Raw genomic sequence first — 20,044 nt, 5'->3', positions numbered from 1 at the left:
GCCCTAGCATATCTGGTAGATAGGATATATTGTAGGTCAAGGGCTTTGTGGTTGGTGTTTGTTTCTCTTTTGATAACCCTCATAATCTAGAAAAAACATTTTGAGTGAGGTAAACCAGATCCAGAAAGATAAATGTGGTGTGTATTCATTTATATGTGAATACTATTAAATGAATGACAGCCAACCTACAGTTTACAGACCTAGAGAGGGTAGGTATAGAGTAAGGGCGTAGGGGGACACATGGATCTCCCTGGAGGGGAAAGTAAAATGGATTTTATGGGTGTACTGTGGGTGGGGTAAGATGTGAGTTGGAGGATCAGGTGAGGAGGTGACATAGAAAAGGAATGTAGGAAGAGACATCTACAATTGAGGTGTATTTGAGAGATAGTAAGGAAACAGTGCTGTGGAAAATCGCCAAAATAGGGGTGACCAAGTCCCAACTGGCCATCTTTTGTTACCAAATGAGTCTTCTGGTACTGGGACCGGGTGGTCAAGGGGGTCTCATAGAAATCCCCAAATAACCTAGTATGTTGCTAAGACAATGGGTTGCTCTCCACAAACTGACTGTAGGACTCATTGCTGAGGACAACACTCACACAACTCATGGGCATTCATTCCATCCTTTACATAGTTGGGAAGACAAACAATTGTGAAGTTCCATTGGGAAGGCTTGTGTTGATTTATTGGTATATGAAGACAATTTCATGGGAAGTAGCCCAAAGGAGCAAGGCTTCTGATAATCTTCTTCTCCTGGGGAGGCAAGAACTCTGAAGACATGCCAGGGAGAGCAAGCAGCTGGGGGCTTCTCTATAGCTTGCGTGTGTTGGAATGCACTTGTAGGGCACTGGAAATTTTAAAGCACTCTGTTGTGTGCCTTACTTTGGTGATTAACACTGTAGCAGATTCTCCTTTTGAATTTCTCCAGTAGTTTGCCTTTTTGGTCACTGACACAATAAGAATTGAGATCTTTCAATTGGATGGAGTCCACTGTAAATGCCTGAGTTTCCGTTTTCTTGTGGATACAATTGTCAGAAATTCACCAACCTGCTTAGTGATGCCTAAGAGATTAATTTTTTTAAAGCTGAAAATAAACCATTAAAAATGTTTGTCAAATAAAGATCTAATCAATGCTCCTAGCAAGCCACTGCTAACAACCATCCCACTGGCACCACAGTGGTCACTGTGAACAATATCTATGCTGGGTTTTGTATATAGAGAAGGATGAAAAATTAGAAATCACTCCATTTGACCATTGCTTCTTTTAATCCCAGGTAACAATGGAACATATGAAGAGCAAGAAGACCCTAACTTTTGATGCAAATGCAAGGCTGTCTCGGAATCACGCAAATGGGGACATTGTCTGTGAGCTTCCTGTAATGAAAGAAGGAGAGCCTATTTTTCCATGTGTGTTATTACTCTTTGGTAGCCTATGTTGCATGTGCCTAATACTTTGTAGGTGCTTTAACCTGCTTCTGTACTATGCATTTGGAGGATAATTTTCCTGTTTCTCAGATTCTTGTTTCTCATTAAGAAACCTTGCCCCAGTCAACAGTGAATATGGGATTAAACAGATCTCAAAACGGTTCTCATGCCTAGCAGCAGTCAGAAAAACTAAGGCTGTCAGATAAGGAGCATCATGCATGTCCCTGTTTGGCCTTGCCAGAGCCAGCTGGCCACTCAGCCACCTTTGCCGCCCTGATTTATTTCCTCAGAATAGTTTGACATCATTTCAACATTAGGCATCACACATAAAAACAAATTTCTTTCACTGCTAAGGAGAAAATACCTTTCTATGCCATTTGCATACCAGTCTTTTAAGAATTCTTTTGTTTCTCCATTTGAAATAAATGTCCATTTAGAATTAAAATTAAACTTCAAGGGCCAAAGGTTTTTCAGTAGGAAGAAAATATAGACAGCAGATTTGCCATGTGAGGTTTTCTAGCTACTGCCTGGGAACATGTAGATCTAGGCTTGAATCTAAGGTGATAGATTTCCTCTTGATTTCTCTCTCCATTGCTTTGGCAGTGGTGAGATATCATGTTGATGTCTATACTGGGCAGCTGAAAAAAGCAGAAACAGAATCTGACATCTACCTCTGTCTCTACGGTGAAAGGGGAGACTCCGGCCTTCGGCTGCTGCACAGATCCAACATGCCAGTTCGTTTTCAAAGAGGACAGGTGAGTTTGTGCAAAACTCTCTCTGATGTGGTGCCGTGAAGGGTAAAAAATGAAGGGCACTTGGCAGTCTTCAACTGAGTTTTAGAGCAGCTGTAATTCAAGTGTCCTGACAGAACTTCCTCAAGGGCCTTGTTTTTGTCCATTTTCAAAGCTTTTCTTTGAGATTGTTCTTGAAAAATTGATGGGGTGTGCTAAATCTATAGGGAACAATACAAGAAAGAAAATACACTAAATTAGTAGTATAAGAAAAGGAACAAACTGAGTTGAAAAGATTTAAAGGAGAATACTCATAGACATGCCCCCAATGGATTCAAAGCATTGTTTTTGGTCAGGCCACGGCACTTGCAACTTATTTCAGTGACCTCCCTTTAAGACAACTAGAATGACATCAAGCTCCATGTTATGCCCTTTTGCCCTATATAAAAGAATGTAATTGAGCATTTTGGATTTCTCTATGAGTGTCTGTGAACCCCTCAATTTCTAATACTTTTTGGTTGTGTTTGGGAAGAAGGCATTACTTGTAAGTGTAGGATTAATGTGAGGAGTTATCCAAAGATGTATTCCTAAGAAAATGGTGCCTTGAAGTGTTTCATAGTGCTGTTCTCAGATTTGTGTGTTTGCCTCATGAGTTCTGAAGGATCAGAGAAACTAACCTGTGCCTTTTACTTATGGGTATTATAGAAGAGTTTCCACAGTAAAGAGTAGCAAGATGAGTTCTGACTGGATGAGGCCAGGCTCTCCCATTCTCTCACTTTCTGATAAGTGGTGGGGGCATCATCATACACAGCTGACTTTCAGTGCTCTGAGGGAGCACACCATCAAGTGAATTGACCAAGATGCCATGCTAAAAATTTACAAGCATCTTCATGCCTGGTCTTCTTCAGTTCAACTTCATGGATGGCATCTCCTCCAGAGTGGGGCTGTGGACTGAAACCGAACTTGAATAGGAGGTATAGTTGCATGCTGAATAAAGAGGAGTCGAAGTCGAAGTGCAATGGCATTATTTAAAGTCTAGAATCAGAGACAAATGTGTAAAAAGGAGTTCTTAATTGGTCTGAATAATAAAAACCCAGAGTCAGACATAGGAAAATGCTGAGAGACCAGAGAGAAGAAGGAGCAAGCCAAAGCCACCTTTATTTCCTTAGCATCTCATGGGATAAGAGAATGAGTTCCCATTTCTTCCTGCTTATATCCTCTCTTGGCACAGCCACTCCCTGTCTGTCTGTACATATCTCCTAATCTCTATGGTTAGCTAGTGGCAAACTCCATCCTCTTATCTTCAGACAGGTTTTATTTGTACAAGCAAGATCTCACCACACAAATGGTTCATTGTAGAGTTTATCCTTTTAAAAAATCATTTTCCTTAATACATGATATTTCACAGACTTGCAAGCAGTGTTAAAAAGCCAGCTAGCTCTGCTGTAATAGGTGACACTTTTCATTAAATATGCCCTTGAAAGGTGTTCTGGACTGTGCAGGAGATTCACTCAGCACAGAACTAGCTGCAGCTTTAGTCTGGATGAAGCAAGAGAAGGCTTTCATCAATACCAACCAACATTTCGGGCTTGGCAATGTACTTGCAGTGACTAAATTGAACTTTAACTTAGTGACACTGGAAACCAAAGCTAAGACTGCCTAGCCCTGGATGGCAACACAGGCAATTCACACACACACACACACACACACACACACACACACACACACACACACACACACACACACACACAAATGTGTGAAATCACCTTAAAAAACAAAACAAAACAAACAAACAAAAACAGGAAATAGATTAACAGTAACTAACAGGCAACTGCCTTTTCTGAATACTTGCCAAATTTAATTAAATTCATGACCCTTTTTCCAAATAAAGCAGCAGTCTATGACAAAGACCTCTGGAGAAGAGTCCTTACTCTCACCAGTAAAGTCTTCCATTCAGGTTCTGCCTTGCTAAGAAACATCAGTGCATTCTGACAGGATAAACTGTTTCTATGTAGTGTTGCACGGTCGCAGCAAACCCCAGGATGCACTCCCTCCATTTACAGAGGAAGGTGTGTGAGAGGCATTACTGCAGAGGAAAGGGACAGGGATGTGAGAAAGGCAAAACTGTCCCCCGTGCCTTTGTAGGCATCAACACTTTACATGCTGCCAGCTGCTTCCTAAGCAGCTATGTCTCAGCGTGGGCAGCAGGGGGCCCTTTTGTTGTGTTTCCTTTCAAATCTGAAAGTCCAATGAACAAAATCAAATGGAAAAGAGAAGACAACCAGAAATATATTTTAATAGATAGTAATTTGCTTATGTTTCCTCCCTTTATCGCCGATTTTGCTGTTAACTACAGTAATGTTTTCTCTCTTCAAGTGCTGTACCGCTCCTGACAGCTTTGGGTTACTCTTATTGCCAGCATTTGTCATTTACTGCACTCTACTTAACTTCCAAGGGGTTTTCTCCACCAGATTGATGCATTTCAAATAGAAGCAGTGTCTCTTGGAAACCTGCAGAAGGTGCTGCTGCACTGCGAGGCCAGTGATAAATCCCAGTATTGGTATTGTGAGAAGATTGTCATCAGAGAGCCAGGCACAACATCAGAATCCATCTTCATCTGTGAAAGGTAATCTGTGCTTGATGGTCTTCCAGAGGAAACTGCCGAGGCAGAGTCTGTGTGTGTCTGTCAGTCATGGGTACTGCCCTCCCTCGGGTGCCTCATAATGGACCATTCATCGATGACTCTTCATTATGAGTTTGAGGAATTTTAGTCTATTTCCACTGTCTTCTCAATGTGTCACAAAAAGTCAACATGTAACCCTGGAAAACATTATGTGAATAGTGAGAAACTGTGTTGAAATATTTAGTAAGGTGTAGAGTTAAAACAGCTTTATGAGGCAATGATGAATGGAGTCAAGAGGGAACTTTCAGAAGAGAATATGTGATAGACAGAGAGATTCATCCCCAGGTAGGGTGTTCCTTCTTGAGTGCTGAAGGCAGTTCCCTCCATTCCTTACCTAGCACCGGTTTAAGCTCAGGACCTCCTAGGAAATCCACACCTTGCTGAGAAAGCAGCACTTGTTTACACAGGAGGCAGCCTTGGTCTTCAGATGTTTGCCTAGGCTTTCTAACTCAAAACCCCCAGGCTTAAAGATAACACCATGCTAATTATTGTATAGCTTCTCAGTCACAGCAAAGGTCCTAACCCTAACTTCAAGAATGGGATGGAACTTCAATATTGAACCCCTAAGTACTATAGACACTCTGTGGGAAAGTTGTGGCTTTGATTTGAATTTCTTTTGTGTTTGTGGTGATAGAGATTGGACTTAGTGATGTTCTTGCTGAGACAAGCCCTCTACTCCTGACTACAGTCACTGCCCCATCTTGGAATTTTGAATATTCAATGTGCTGAGCTTCCCTAATAGACAATCAGGAGAAATAAAGCTAAGACAGGCAGAATGAAAGCATTGGGAAACCTGAAAGCATCAGTCTAGAGATGCCAAGACAACCTCAACTTTGAGTATCAGCAAAAAGCAGAGCCCAAATTTCAGGAGGTGATGCAACTAAGAACAAAAGCCATGGAAATCCAAGGACAGCAGAACACAAAAGGGCAGTGGGAGCACAGCAGGGGGCATTGTAGGCCTTTCCTTTGCCTGCCTCTTGTCACTAAGGTTCCTTCTCCAGGGCCTTGGCTGACTTCCTCCTTCCTTACTCTTACTACCTCCACCCTGACCAATGTTCTTGTTTCATCAATACTAGATTATTGCAATCATCTTCTCATTAGCTTCCTTTTCTTCTTATTTACCCTTCCTACCATTTATACCACGGAACTCATTAGTTTTCGTCAATTTGGATGGTCATGTGGGAAGACAGAATCTCAGTGGAGGAACTGTCTCCATTAGAGTGGACACCAGGCACATCTGTGGGACCATTTTCTTAGGAGTACCCAACCCACTGTGGGCAGTGTTACCTCTGCACTGGTGGTCCTGGGTTGTATAAGAAAGCAGGTTGAGCAAGTCCTAAGGAGCAAACCAGTAAGCAACACTCTCCGTGGCCTCTGCTTCAGTTCCTGCCTCCAAGTCCCTACCTTGGCTTAATTCCATAGTGGTTTGTAAGCTCTAAGGCAAATAAACCCTTTGTACCAAGATGCTTTTGATCAATGTTTTATTGCAACTACAGAAAATCTACTACACCAGCCACCAAAGTTACCAGCATCACTCAGACTTCACCTGAACTTTTCTCACTTACCTTTGTTATAATTTGAATCTTTACCTTTAATATTTTATCAGGTAGTTTTTCCTTTTACAATTTTGGATTAAAAGGAGGAAAACTATTCTAAAATCTGCATTTTAGTCACCACATTTTCAGCAATTTTAATTGTCTAATAAAAAAGCAAAGCTACACCAGACAAACAAACAAGAAAACAACAACAACAAAAAAACATGCTGTTCCGTCTGTTAGAGGCTTTACCCTACAGTTCTTCCCTACAAGTTTCCAATTTGCTCCTATAGCTATCCTCTTGCAAGATTTTGTGAAATGGGAGCATCTTTTATCACTGGAGAAGGTTCTGTTTTACATACCTTCTGACCCTTGGAGTGTGCCCTGCTTTACTCAGGGATGCTTTTTCTCATTCTCATCTCCCTATCACAAGTTCCTCCCTTAAGGTCTTGTTCAGACTTAATCTTTAGCATAATGTGATCAACTAGAAGCCTCAGCTGTCTTTGTGTGTTAGGGTCACGCAACACTGAGGACAGACAGCCTGTTCTACACAGCTTCCAGGCATTGTAGGCAACCCTATCTTACACCCCACATCTGAGAGCTAGAGAGAGCCCTTCACCTGGCCGTTAATTTTCATCTTTTTCCTCCATTCTGTCATACCAGCCCTGGTGATTTCTTTCATATGTGAAATCTTCTTACTTCTCATTTATGATACTAACATAACATCATTTTAGAGGAAGAAATAATTAGTGTCAACAGAGTTGGAGCTAAAATAAGTTTAGTGAAAACTATATGAAGCAACCAAAAGTCAGTTAAGAGACATGTGCCATACTGACATATCAAATACCAGTGTGTGATGCCCTGAATAGCAAATGCTAATGCTCAATGCCATGAACAGAGCAGGTCATGAAGAAATGGTGTCCAGTGCCCATCCTTCCAGCACTCTGATGTGAACCATACTTCCAAAGTTCCAAACACTCATTCCTTCCCATTCTCCAGATATAATTCTCTCTCTCTCTCTCTCTCTCTCTCTCTCTCTCTCTCTCTCTCTCTCTCTCTCTCTCTCTCTTCTCTCAAGACCGAGTTTCCCTGCATAGTCCTAGCTGTTCTAGAAGTAGCTCTTGTAGACCAGGCTGGTCTCTAACTTGAAAATATCCGTCTGCCTCTGCCTCCCAAGTGCTGGGATTAAAGGCATGCACCACCTCCACCTGGTCATTCTCCAGACAAAAAGAGGTGGGAGAGAGTCTACTTCCTCAGTTCTGAAGGAAGCAGGAGCACAACTCTGGAAATGGAACAAAGCACAGCAGAAGACCATTCAGAAGCCACCAATATCTGCTTCTCAGTAGTGTTTGCATGGAAAGATGGAGTCTGGAAGGTTGCACTCAGGGTGAGAGTCCGCAGCTGCACAAGGACTGTCCTGTAAGGTCCTTATTTTCCTGGAGGAAGGAGCTGTGGAAGGGGTGCCTTGAGTCATTTTTTCTGAATTGTGGGGGCAGAAATGTTCAGGTAGACAAATCACAAAGGAAAAAATGATATAATCTCAGTCATGATCCCTGGAGAATTCTCCAGAGAGCAAATGTGGACATCTGCATGTGGGTAAAGGATTGCCAGATGCTCATGTCTTCTGAGAGCAAAGTGGAAATACTTAGGTAAAGCACAGAGCAGAGCTCATAGCGACTTTGCACCATAGATGCTTCCTACGAGTTTCTCATCATTCTTCTCTCCCCTCAACACCCATGTCCTTATGGTTTCACTTTATTTATATGCCTAAAGATACTATTTTCTGCCATTTGTATGTGTAATATAGAGGAAAAATACATACCCCAAAATTCTTTTTTTCCTGCCAAATCTTTTCTTTTATTTAAATTAGAAACAAGCTTGTTTTACATGTCAATCCCAGTTCCCTCTCCTTCCCCTCCTCCCCTGACCCCATCCCCTTACTCCATGCCATTTCTGCCCCCCAAGGGAAGGTGAGGCCTTTGATGGGGTAACTTCAAAGTCCTTCACATCATTTAGAGCAGGGCCTAGGCCCTCCCCTGTGTGTCTGGGCTGTCTGTGTGGAGTGGGCTCCTAAAGTCCATTCGTATACTCGGGATAAATACTGATCCAATTCCAGAGGCCCCATAGATTGCCCAGGTCTCCCAACTGACACCCATGTTCAGGGGTCTGGGTCAGTCCTATGCTGGTTTCCCATGAGCTTCCCCTGTTCAGGTCAGCTGTTTCTGTGGGTTTCTCTAGCCTGCTCTTGACCGCTTTGCTCATCACTCCTCCCTCTCTGCAACTGAATTCCAGGAGTTTGGCTCAGTGTTTAGCTGTGGGTGTCTGCTTCTGCTTCCATCAGCTACTGGATGAAGCCTCTAGGATGGCATATAAAGTAGTCATCAATCTCATTATCGGAGAAGGGCATTTAAGGTAGCCTCTCCACTATTGCTTATATTGTTTGATTGTTTGTTGTATACCCCCATAATTTCTGCCATGTAGGTAGTTTTGGCCACTTAAGGTTTGGAATAACAGCAAAAAAATATCCTACTCAAATAAGGAAAACATTTACATGACTTTGTGACTATATTTATATTTTTATTTACTATTTGCATTAATTTTCTGTGGCTGATGAAACAAATGGCCACAAACCTGGTACTTTTAAATAACAGGAATTTAGGAATTCTGGAGTTGACTGATCCATACTGCCACTGAACACTATGGGACCTTATCCCTGATTACCTTCCCTGATTTCTAGTGGTTGCTATGACCCTTGATGTTCCAGGGATCTCAGCAGCATTACTTGGGAATCTGTTGCCATGGTCATGTAACTCTTGCCATTTGAGGCATTTGTGTCTTTTTGATAACACACTAGTCACTGGACTAAGGTCATCCAACATTGTGATTTCTGATATGCTTATGGTAATTAAAGACCAACCATCACCAACACTTCCAGGGTTCTGCTGTTTCTTAACCTGTTTCTAAGATGACATGAACTTGCATAAACAAGCTATTTAAAGTGAAAGGTCTACATGTGGAAGGAGACATGGGGGTTATAAGGTTAAATGAAACTAACTGACATTTATTTAAAATAAACGAAATTGACTTTTCAAGGCAGAGCGCAGCACCAGCCTCGCTGCCACCAAACAAGACTGTGAGCAGAGAGGCAGAGGGACACTAGGCACATTGAAGAAACAGAGGGTTCCTTAGGATTAGCAGCTCAGCTAACACCATAAAATGTTCTTACCTCAGTTCAACTCCTCCTTTTCTTTTTCATCCTTCCCTCTTCAACCATCACTTTCTCTTCCTACTTCTCTTTTTCATTCTTCTTTTTGAGAAAGGTTAAATGCACGTGCTTTGAGCAATCAGATTGATGACTACTTTAATTGTCATCATAGAATCTTCATCCAGCAACTGATGGAAGCAGATGCAGAGATTCACAGCTAAGCACTTGGCAGAGATCCCAGAGTCCAGTAGAACAGAGGGAGGAGCGATAATAAGAGCCAAGGAGTCAAGACCATTTTGGGGATACCCACAGAGACAGCTGACCTGAGCTAGAGGGAGCTCACTAACTCCAAACTGACACCAGGAGAGCCTGCATGGGACCAGACCTGGCCCTCTGAATATGGGTGACAGCTGTGTGGCTTAGGCAGTCTGTGGGGCCACTGGCAGTGGGGCCAGTATTTGTCCCTTGTGCTTTAAATGGCTTTTTAGAACCCGTTTCCTATGGAGGAATACGTTGCTCAGCCTAAATACAGGGGAGAGGGTCTTGATCATGCTTCAAAGAGATGTACCAGGCTTTGTTGACTCTCCATGGGAAGACTTACTCTCTCTGAGAAATGGATTGGGGAGGGCTGGAGGGAAGGTGGGGTGGCAGCAGGAGGGGAGGGAGTGGGAATTGGAATTGGTATGTAACATGAGAAAAGATGGTTTTAAACATGATTTTAAAAGTGAAAGAAAAAAGGTATAAAGAAGTTTCTACCATGGCTCAAACTAACCATGCATAAATCTTAAATCCTGGGGTATAGTGTGGGTTCTCTATTTGCTTCTAATCCATCTATTTTCCAAAGTCCTTGGTGCCTTCTCTCTTTTAATTTACTTCTTTACTTTTTAAATAACATTGTTATAAAACTTGGAACTACAGAGCACCACACATTGAAATTAACAAGACCCAAATCTGTACGTTTCAATGAACTCCTTGGCACTGTCCTAGTGACTGTGTTAAAGTCAGTTGCCTCACTGAAATTGCTACAGGCCTTGCTGACAAGCGAGGCCAACCATTGGACAGGGAGGCTCATTGGTCCTTCCATGCTTCCCCTGGAGCCATTGAAGCTGAAGGTGTCCCCATACACAGCAAGCACAGACTGGCACCTGCAGACAGGACTCTCTTCTCTCCCTGTCCTCCAGTTTTCTCAATTGATGTTACTTTTCTGTGTTTTCCTAACTCTTGACACTGGTGCCTGAAATCCGCTTGGTATTCACCTTCCCATTCTTACAGGTGAACTGACAGAAGTCATGTAGACTCTTCAAGGAGTGTTTTCTGAAGCCTGTGTGGCTTCCATCATCACCTTTCATAGGACACAGGCTGTTAACCCAGCATGTATTTAGCCAGACGTGTGTGTTTATCTGCCTACCTTATTTTACCTTATAATAGACTTATAGACCTCCTCAAGGTCGGAAGATGTCTCTCATTTTTACTTTCAGTCTCCACCATGTTTCCTAGAATATAACTGAGTACTCAAGACATCGGGGTTTTTCTTAGAGATCACGATTATTTTGGTTTAAACATGAAATGTAAAGGTTTAACAATGTCTCAATCTTACTATGACTCAAAAAGAAAATGATCACTTAATTCTTATTTGCAAGTATTAATAACAAAGTCCAAGAGTGATTCTTAGAATTAACACAGGGATGTGAAAAGAAGAGAGGAAGAGGAAGAAAGAAAGAAAGGAAGGAAGGAAGGAAGGAAGGAAAGAACAACAAGGTCTTACTCATGTAGAATTTTAATCAAAGCACAATATTTGTTTCAGGATAATTTAGTCTTGAGAACTGGAAATTATCAGTTGACCTATGGTGAGAGACATTTTCCCATTACCACCTCTCCACTGCTACACTGTGCTTACAAGGCTCCTGAGTGCAGGTGGGCTGCAACTTACAGCAAGACAACATTGAGCCTCTGCAAGCTTGATTACCATTTACCCCCAAAGCTCAACCCCTCACCCCCACTGTTATGATTTACCAAGCATTTCTTTTGCTTAATGGCTTTGCAAGTTTTGGAGGTCATTCCAAGAAGATCACAGGAAATGTCTGTGTCCTTAGGAAGTTGTAATCAAATCTTGTTCATAGGACAAACGACATCACAGATGCTCGGGAAGTGTTTTCTAAATTAACGGATTTACAAATAAGGCATAGACTCAGTTCTGTGGTGGGAAGGACAGGAAATGACCCTGGAGAAGCCCTCTAGACACTATACCCTTCTGTTGCATAAGTCCATTTGATAGGAAAACTACTGCTGTGTGCAGAGGTTGTGGTGGAGCTCCAAATGAACCAGCCAAACTCCTTGGCCACTGACTTTCTAGTTTTAAAATTCTTATCAGTAAAGTATAGTTTGCACACTTTCTTAAATATTCTCCAGGTCACTGCTCATTTCTCAAGACTTCATGTGTAGTAGCTTATTTTATTACCTCTTATTTGTTGAAATCATCATCCTTCCATGTGCAAGACAAGCAGCCTGTCCATTTTTGAAACTTTTCCTTGTTTTTCATCAGCAGTAGACTCATGTTTATTCTCTTTTAAAATCCTCAAGTTCTTCAATTAGCACTCTATTCAGTATGTACACATGGCATCACTATCATTGGGAAAATGTTTTTCTTGGGTACCAGATGATAAGCTTCTTAAGAACAGGGCCCACATACACTTCATTTTAATTTTCAGCATGGTTTCTTGTACCAAGTGGGGATTTAGTCAATATTTCTGAAAAAATAAATAAATAAGTGAAGAAGGATGAAAGGGAGGAAAGGGTGAGCACCATTAAACACTAAGTTGGGAGCCTTAGAGGTAACATAATATTTATGTGATTTCTCTACCTCAGGGACGTCAGGTATCTCATTAAAAGATTTTTATGAATCTGCTTATTTTCAAAATAATTAACTTATAGAAAAATAATTTTCTTTTTTATTTCTGAAAATGGACATGATGAGCAATTTAGATTTTAAAAAGACAGACATTTTGATGAAACTGACAGAAATGTTAAACGCTCTTTGTATAGAAGAAAAGAATAATAAAAATTATCAGGAGATAGTTAACAATCATTTAACTTCACTGACTTTTTTTCTGAAAGAGGACAGTATTAATCATCCCTTGCTATTCTGAGCATGTATTTGGTTGTCACATATTTCCATGCTCTTCTTTGTCACTTTGAGCCATTTCTTGATGAGAAAGTGACAAGAAGTGATGGTGGGAAACTGACAGAATAAGTCACAGGGATGATTATTGCTCACTTTTTGGATGGAGGTGGAGGCATAGACTCAAATATTTCTTCTACCATTTTCAATGCCAGTAATAGGTTCCCTTTTAAAAACACGTTGAATGAAAAAAATGCAATAAAAGGGAGAGGACTTGATTACTATTAAGTATTGAGAAGATTTTTTATTGCAGATATAAGAGAGAAAGCAGGCAGAAGGAAGAGTCCAGACTGAATTTGGCCAGCAGATCTAACCGGATCATGGAGAGGAGAGAGAGGGGGGAAGGCAGAGCAAAAGAAGAGCCACCAACCAAGAGAGATGGCCTGGGTCAAGAGACCAAGAGATCTGTGTAGCTACAATAGCTGTGTTATGAAGAGTCAGGCTAGGAGAAGAGAAGTGGAGCCCAGCCCCTGGTAGGGAGAGATTTAAGGTAGCATGATAAGAGGCGCTGGGAAGGATCCACATATCCTAAGATTTGTCCTGGGTAAGACATTATACCCTTTTGTTGATGATAAAGGAGTTCAGTAATCTCTTCTACAACTATTTCCTGCTGAAATTAGGGCATCATTCTCTGTTGGGGTGTTGCCAGGAAGGCTGGACTGACAGTCAAAGGGGCAGGCTGGGTCACATCTGTTTTACTACCTTCCCAGGTTCTGTGGAACCACCTGGGGCCAGGGAAGTGCAGGGTACTTTGGTACTTTGGAACTATCTGGGATGTAGGTTCCAAAGAACGCCTGGGGTAATGCATTCCTGGAAATTTGTAGTCTTCTATTGATTGGAAATTTGTCTGGGGCAGATATAGACTAGGCACAGAAGGAGTACAGGGGAAAATTTTTATCTTGGGTGTACACTTTAAATTTCCAGGCCCATGATCCTGGTAGTTGGGAGAGGGGAGTCCCAAGACCAGGGAGAGATAGAGGGAGGGAGGGAGGGAGGGAGGGAGGGAGGGAGAGAGAGAGAGAGAGAGAGAGAGAGAGAGAGAGAGAGAGAGAGAGAGAGAGAGAGAGATCCTACCCACAGGACTAGGCAGAAGATGGGGAAAGTAAGAATATTGGTTGATGGGCATATTTATCTTTTGACCTGTCAGAGAGGTGGATCCAATTATCCCTGAAGCTTACATGAATTTTTTAAGTTTACAAAAAGAGATAAATATTTAGAAATGTCAGCATTGCTAGTGTATGTCATCTGTCCTGAAATCCACCTTGTAGAAAAAGCAGTAGACTCACTCCTTTGAGTCATGAAAAAAGCTTGAAACCCAAAATTGATTTAGGGTTAAACTGGAGGCCAAGGAATGTGAGTCCTGGGGCCTAACTTGGTATGCTTGCTGCTATTAAACTGAGGAAGCTACAGTTAGCTTAGTCATCAACACCATCAGAGATCTGAGAAGGATAACATATAGCAGAAAGTGCAATCCAAATGCTGTTTATATCTACTAAGATGCTAGAGACTTACCAATATTTGGTGCTTACTCTAGATGCCCATGATCTTCATGGCTCAGTTGTAAGCAGAAGTTATGTCTTCAGTTGCCATACAAAGCAGCACTGGCCTTTGACTGCCAGATCTAGAAGGTCTTAAAATATTTTCCTATAGAGAATGAAGTTGGGAAAACTGACTTATTTTGGTCAGGCACGGTAGGTCAACCAAAAGTGTCTACAGTTTGGGCAGTATCCTAGAAGCAGGTGAGGTAAGGGCAGTTCTTTTCCCAGGTGATCTGTGAGCTATTGGTTTCTTTGTAGAACTTAGGGTGTAGGAGCTGGCATTTCTGTCTAGCATGGGAAGATTTTCATTAAACATTTTAAATGCCATATCTAGCAAACCTCTGAAGAGTGTGAGAACTATTTTCTATTAAGTCTACCTAATTTTAAACAAACTTTATTTTTTTCCATTTACTTGCTTTAGGCTATACCTTGAAAACATATATAAGAAGCTAAATAAAGCTTGTCATTAAAGGAATGACATCTGTCCTTATAATGGTTATGAGCATAGTTTTGAAAACATTATAAATCGGCCATTTATAAGGTGACTAAGCATCAAATTGCATGTCTTAAATATATTAAATAGTTTACAAGTCAGTAGATTTTGTAAGATTAAGATTTTACAGTTTGCCGGGTGGTGGTGGCACATGCCTTTAATCCCAGCACTCAGGAGGCAGAGGCAGGCAGATCTCTGTGAGTTCGAGGCCAGGCTGGACCGTCTGCCTCCAAAACAATACAGAGAAACCCTGTCTCGTAAAAACCAAAAAAAAAAAAAAAGATTTTACAGCTTTATTCCTATTAAGTTTGGGACTTAAAAAATTGGAGTTGGCTGAGATACCATCTTACTCCTGTCAGAATGGCTAAAATAAAAAAAAACTGAAGACAATTTATGCTGGAGAGGATGTGGAGAGAGGGGAACACTCCTCTACTGCTGGCGGGAGTGCCAACTCGTACAGCCACTTTGGAAAGCAGTATGGAGATTCCTCAGGAAAATGGGAATCAATCTACCACAAGACCCAGCAATTCCACTCTTAGGCATATATCCAAATGAGACAAAATCATACAACAAGGGCATCTGCTCCACTATGTTCATAGCAGCATTATTTGTAATAGCCATAACCTGAAAGCAGCCTAGATGCCCTCAACGGAAGAGTGGATAGAGAAAATGTGGTACATTTACACAATGGAGTATTACTCAGCAGAAAAGTGTTCCACACAATAGAAGCAGAAGGGTCTTTGCCAAACTCTTTCTATGAGGCTTCAATAACCTTGATCCCCAAGCCACACAAAGATACAACTAAGAAAGAGAACTTCAGACCAATATCCCTCATCAACATTGATGCAAAAATACTCAATAAAAACTGGCAAATCGGATCCAAGAACACATCAAAACAATCATTCACCACGATCAAGTAGGTTTCATCCCAGGGATGCAGGGATGGTTCAACATACGAAAATCCATCAACGTAATCCACCATATAAACAAGCTGAAAAACAAAAATCACATGATCATCTCACTAGATGCTGAAAAAGCCTTTGACAAAATCCAACACCCCTTCATGATAAAGGTCTTGGAGAGATCTGGGATAACAGGGACATACTTAAACATAATAAAAGCTATATACAGTAAACCAACAGCCAACATCAAACTAAATGGTCAGAAACTCAACGCAATTCCTCTAAAATCAGGAACAAAACAAGGCTGTCCACTCTCTCCATACCTTTTCAACATTGTACTTGAAGTTCTATCCATTGCCATACGACAACAAAGGGGGATCAAGGGGATACAAATTGGGAAGGAAGAGGTCAAACTTGCACTGTTTGCAGACGATATGATAGTTTACATCAATGACCCAAAGAACTCTACCAGGGAACTCTTACAGCTGATTAACACCTTCAGCAAAGTGGCAGGCTACAAGATCAACTCAAGAAAATCAGTAGCCCTACTATATACAGATGATAAAAGGGCTGAAAGAGAAATCAGAGAAACATCACCCTTTACAATTGCCACAAACAACATAAAATACCTCGGGGTAACGCTAACCAAACAAGTGAAAGACCTGTATCATAAGAACTTTGAATCTTTAAAGAAAGAAATTAAAGAAGCCCTCAGAAAATGGAAAGATCTCCCATGCTCTTGGATAGGTAGGATCAATGTAGTAAAAATGGCAATCCTGCCAAAAGCAATCTACAGATTCAATGCAATCCCCATTAAAATCCCAGCACAATTCTTCACAGACCTTGAAAGAACAATAATCAATTTTGTATGGAAAAACAAAAGACCCAGGATAGCCAAAACAACCCTGTTCAACAACGCAACGCCCGGAGGCATCACCATCCCTGAACTCAAGCTCTATTATAGAGCTATAGTCCTGAAAACAGCTTGGTATTGGCACAAAAATAGACAGGTAGACCAATGGAATCGAATTGAAAACCCGGGTATTAACCCACACACGTACGAACATCTGATCTTTGACAAAGAAGCTAAAAATATACAATGGAATAAAGAAAGCATCTTCAACAAATGGTGCTGGCATAATTGGAGACTGGCATGTAGAAGAATGCGGATCGATCCATGTTTATCGCCATGCACAAAACTTAAGTCCAAATGGATCAAAGACCTCAACATAAATCCAGCCACACTGAACCTCTTAGAAGAGAGTGTGGGTGGTACCCTTGAACGAATTGGTACAGGAGACAGCTTCCTGAACATAACACCAGTAGCACAGACAGTGAGATCAACAATTAATAAATGGGACCTACTGAAACTGAGAAGCTTCTGTAAGGCAAAGGACACAGTCAGCAAGACAAAAAGGCAGCCCACAGAATGGGAAAAATATTCCCTAATCCCACATCTGACAGAGGGTTGATCTCCAAAATTTACAAAGAACTCAAGAAGCAAGTCTCCAAAACACCAAAGGACCCTATTAAAAAGTGGGCTGCAGAACTAAACAGAGAGTTTTCAATAGAGGAGTCTAAAATGGCTGAGAGGCACTTGAGAAAGTGCTCAACATCCTTAGCCATCTGGGAAATGCAAATCAAAACAACTCTGAGATACCATCTCACTCCTGTCAGAATGGCTAAAATCAAAAACACCAATGACAATTTATGCTGGAGAGGATGTGGTGAAAGGGGAACACTCTTCCATTGCTGGTGGGAGTGCCAACTGGTTCAGCCACTTTGGAAATCAGTATGGAGATTCCTCAGAAAAATGGGAATAAACCTACCACAAGACCCAGCAACTCCACTCTTAGGCATATATCCAAAAGATGCCCATTCACTATGTTCATAGCGGCTTTATTTGTAATAGCCAGAACTTGGAAGCAACCTAGATGTCCCTCAACCGAAGAGTGGATAGAGAAAATGTGGTACATCTACACAATGGAGTACTATTCAGCAGAAAAAAATAATGGAATCATGAGATGACACTAGAAGAAACCATCCTGAGTGTGGTAACCCAGTCACAAAAAAGAAACATGGCATGTACTCTCTCATATATGGATTTTAGACATAGATCTGGGGAGTGCCAGCCTACAATCCCATGGCCAGAGAGTCTGGGAAACAGAAACTTCATTTAGTGGCTGATCGAAGAAGAGGCAGACTCCCTTGGTTAAGTACTGAGCTGAACTCAAGAAAGCCAGTAACAGAGAGGGAGGACTGGTGATCAAAGGGATTAAGACTGGGCTGGTTTAACCCCCCAGAAACAGCCTACCAGACAAAGGTTAACTCTTGAATCCCAGGCATCAGTCTGGGAATCCAGCATGGGACTGATCAAGACCCCCTGAATTTGGGTGTCAGTGAGGAGGCCTAGGGAATCTATTTTGCCTTGGGCAGCAGATCAGTACCCATCCCAAGTATACACACGGACTTTGGACTCCCATAGAACAATGTGAGGTGCACTCTCACCCTGAACTCTTGGGGAAGGGTCTAGGCCCTGCCCTATATGAAATGACAGACTATGGACACCCCCATGGAGGGCCTTACCCTCCCTGGGGGAATGAGGGGATAACGGGGGGGGGGGTTGGGGGGAGGGCACGGGAGGAGGGGAGGGAATGGGAGAGGGACCTGGAACTGACTTGTGAAGCAACCTTGTTTCTTATCTAAATTTAAACTGGAAAAAAAAAAGAAAAAACAATGGAATCTTGAAATTCACAGGTAAATGGATAGCACTGGAAGAAACCATCCTGAGTGAAGTAACCCAGTCATAAAAAGACAAACATGGTATGTACTCACTCATATATGGATTTTAGACATGGATCAGGATAGTGCCAGTCTGCACTTCCACTGATAGAGAGTCTGGGAAACAGGAAAGAACCTAAAAGATATTCATAGTACTCAAGAGAAGAGGAATGAAGCAAGATCCTCTGAACAAATGGGGAACAGTGAGGGGTGGGGGGGAGTGGGAGCTGGGAAGAAGAGAGGAGGAGAAGAGGAAGAGAGAGTAGGTCATGGGGGAACAGGAAGGTTGAGTGGTGGGGGTAGAATAGGGGGAAGAGGGAATCATAGATTAGAAGACAGATCAGGCACCAGTGTGACTTCTAGTGATCTAAAGGGATGACACCAATTGGCAAGCTAAGCAATAGTGGAGGGACCACCTAGAATGCCCATTCCTGATAATGACCTTGATGTCTATAACCATCCGGGAGCCTTCATCCAGTGACTGATGGAAGCAGAGGCAAACACCCACAGTTAAACACTGAACTGAATCCAAGGAACCCAGTGACAGAGAGAGAGGATCGATGAGCAAATTGGCAAAGAATGGGCTGGCAAAACCAGCAGAGACAGCTGATCTGAACAGGGGAGAGCTCTTGGACCGCAGACCGACAGCGGGGAGGCCAGCATGGGACTGACCCGGACCCCCTGAATGTGAGTGTCAGTGAGGAGGCCTGAGCAACCTATGGGGCCCTGAGCAGTGGAACAGTGTTTATCCCTGGAATACAAACAGACATCTTGTGTCCATAACACAAAGAGGGATGCTCTCTCAGCCTGGACTCTTAGGGGAGTTCTTGGACCCTACCCTGAGTGAAATGACAGACTCTAGATATCCCCTATGTGGAAGGAATTGGCAATAGGGTGGGAGGCTGGGGCGGATGGGTGGTGTGGGAGGAGGGAAGGGAGAGGGAACTGGGATTGACATGTAAAACAAGCTATCTAAAATTAAAATAAAAAATTTAAAAAAAGTAGAGTTAAACATTTAATTGAAGATCTTTTAACATTAAAAATAAAACTTTAGACATATATCTTTAAGTCAATTTTTGTTAGTCTGACTAAAGCTTAGGAATCTATCCTGGTGTTAAACATAGTTGTGAAAGACATAAGTGGTTAGACATATTTCTCTAAGTCAGTTTATGTTAATTTGAGTAGACCTTCATAATCTTAGGAACTTATAAACCTTAATGATATTTAATCATAAAAATCCATCCTAAGTCAAGATATTTTGGAGACCTCTTGTTGTTCCTCAGTCTAAAAAGGAGACAGAATAATAGACAGAACACTAAGAAGTTTTATAATTGTTGCTTTATACTATATGGCCATCTTAACCAAGAGTTGAAATCAAGTTATACATACCAATGGTGGTGCAGAAATTATGGTAGCCCCTATGAGCCCAGGTTAGTTGATTCTGTGGGTTTTCTTGTGCTCCTTAAACCTTTTGGCTCCTACAATCTTTGCCCTGCCTCTTTCATAGGATTCCTTAAGCTCTGCCTAGTTAGGTGTAGTCTCTGTGTCTGTTTCTTTTTTTTTTTTTTTTTTTTTG

At 41.8% G+C, this 20,044-nt stretch overlaps 1 protein-coding gene across 9 annotated transcripts in view; it reads left to right on the top strand.

The window, feature by feature from the left end:
• The window catches only part of Rp1 (RP1 axonemal microtubule associated), a 370,803-nt gene that overhangs the window by 217,927 nt on the left and 132,832 nt on the right, over window positions 1–20,044 (top strand). For all 9 annotated transcript variants that reach the window (XM_040741510.1, XM_040741511.1, XM_040741505.1 and 6 more), the window contains 3 exons: window positions 1,272–1,404; window positions 2,026–2,177; window positions 4,625–4,779. In XM_040741510.1, the coding sequence (XP_040597444.1) occupies window positions 1,272–1,404; window positions 2,026–2,177; window positions 4,625–4,779 (440 nt within the window). The remainder of the gene's footprint in view (window positions 1–1,271; window positions 1,405–2,025; window positions 2,178–4,624; window positions 4,780–20,044) is intronic.

The sequence above is a fragment of the Mesocricetus auratus genome, unplaced genomic scaffold, assembly GCF_017639785.1.
Source record: "Mesocricetus auratus isolate SY011 unplaced genomic scaffold, BCM_Maur_2.0 Super-Scaffold_6730, whole genome shotgun sequence".
NCBI classification, from domain to species: domain Eukaryota; kingdom Metazoa; phylum Chordata; class Mammalia; order Rodentia; family Cricetidae; genus Mesocricetus; species Mesocricetus auratus.
This window is presented reverse-complemented; position numbering and strand designations above follow the sequence as displayed.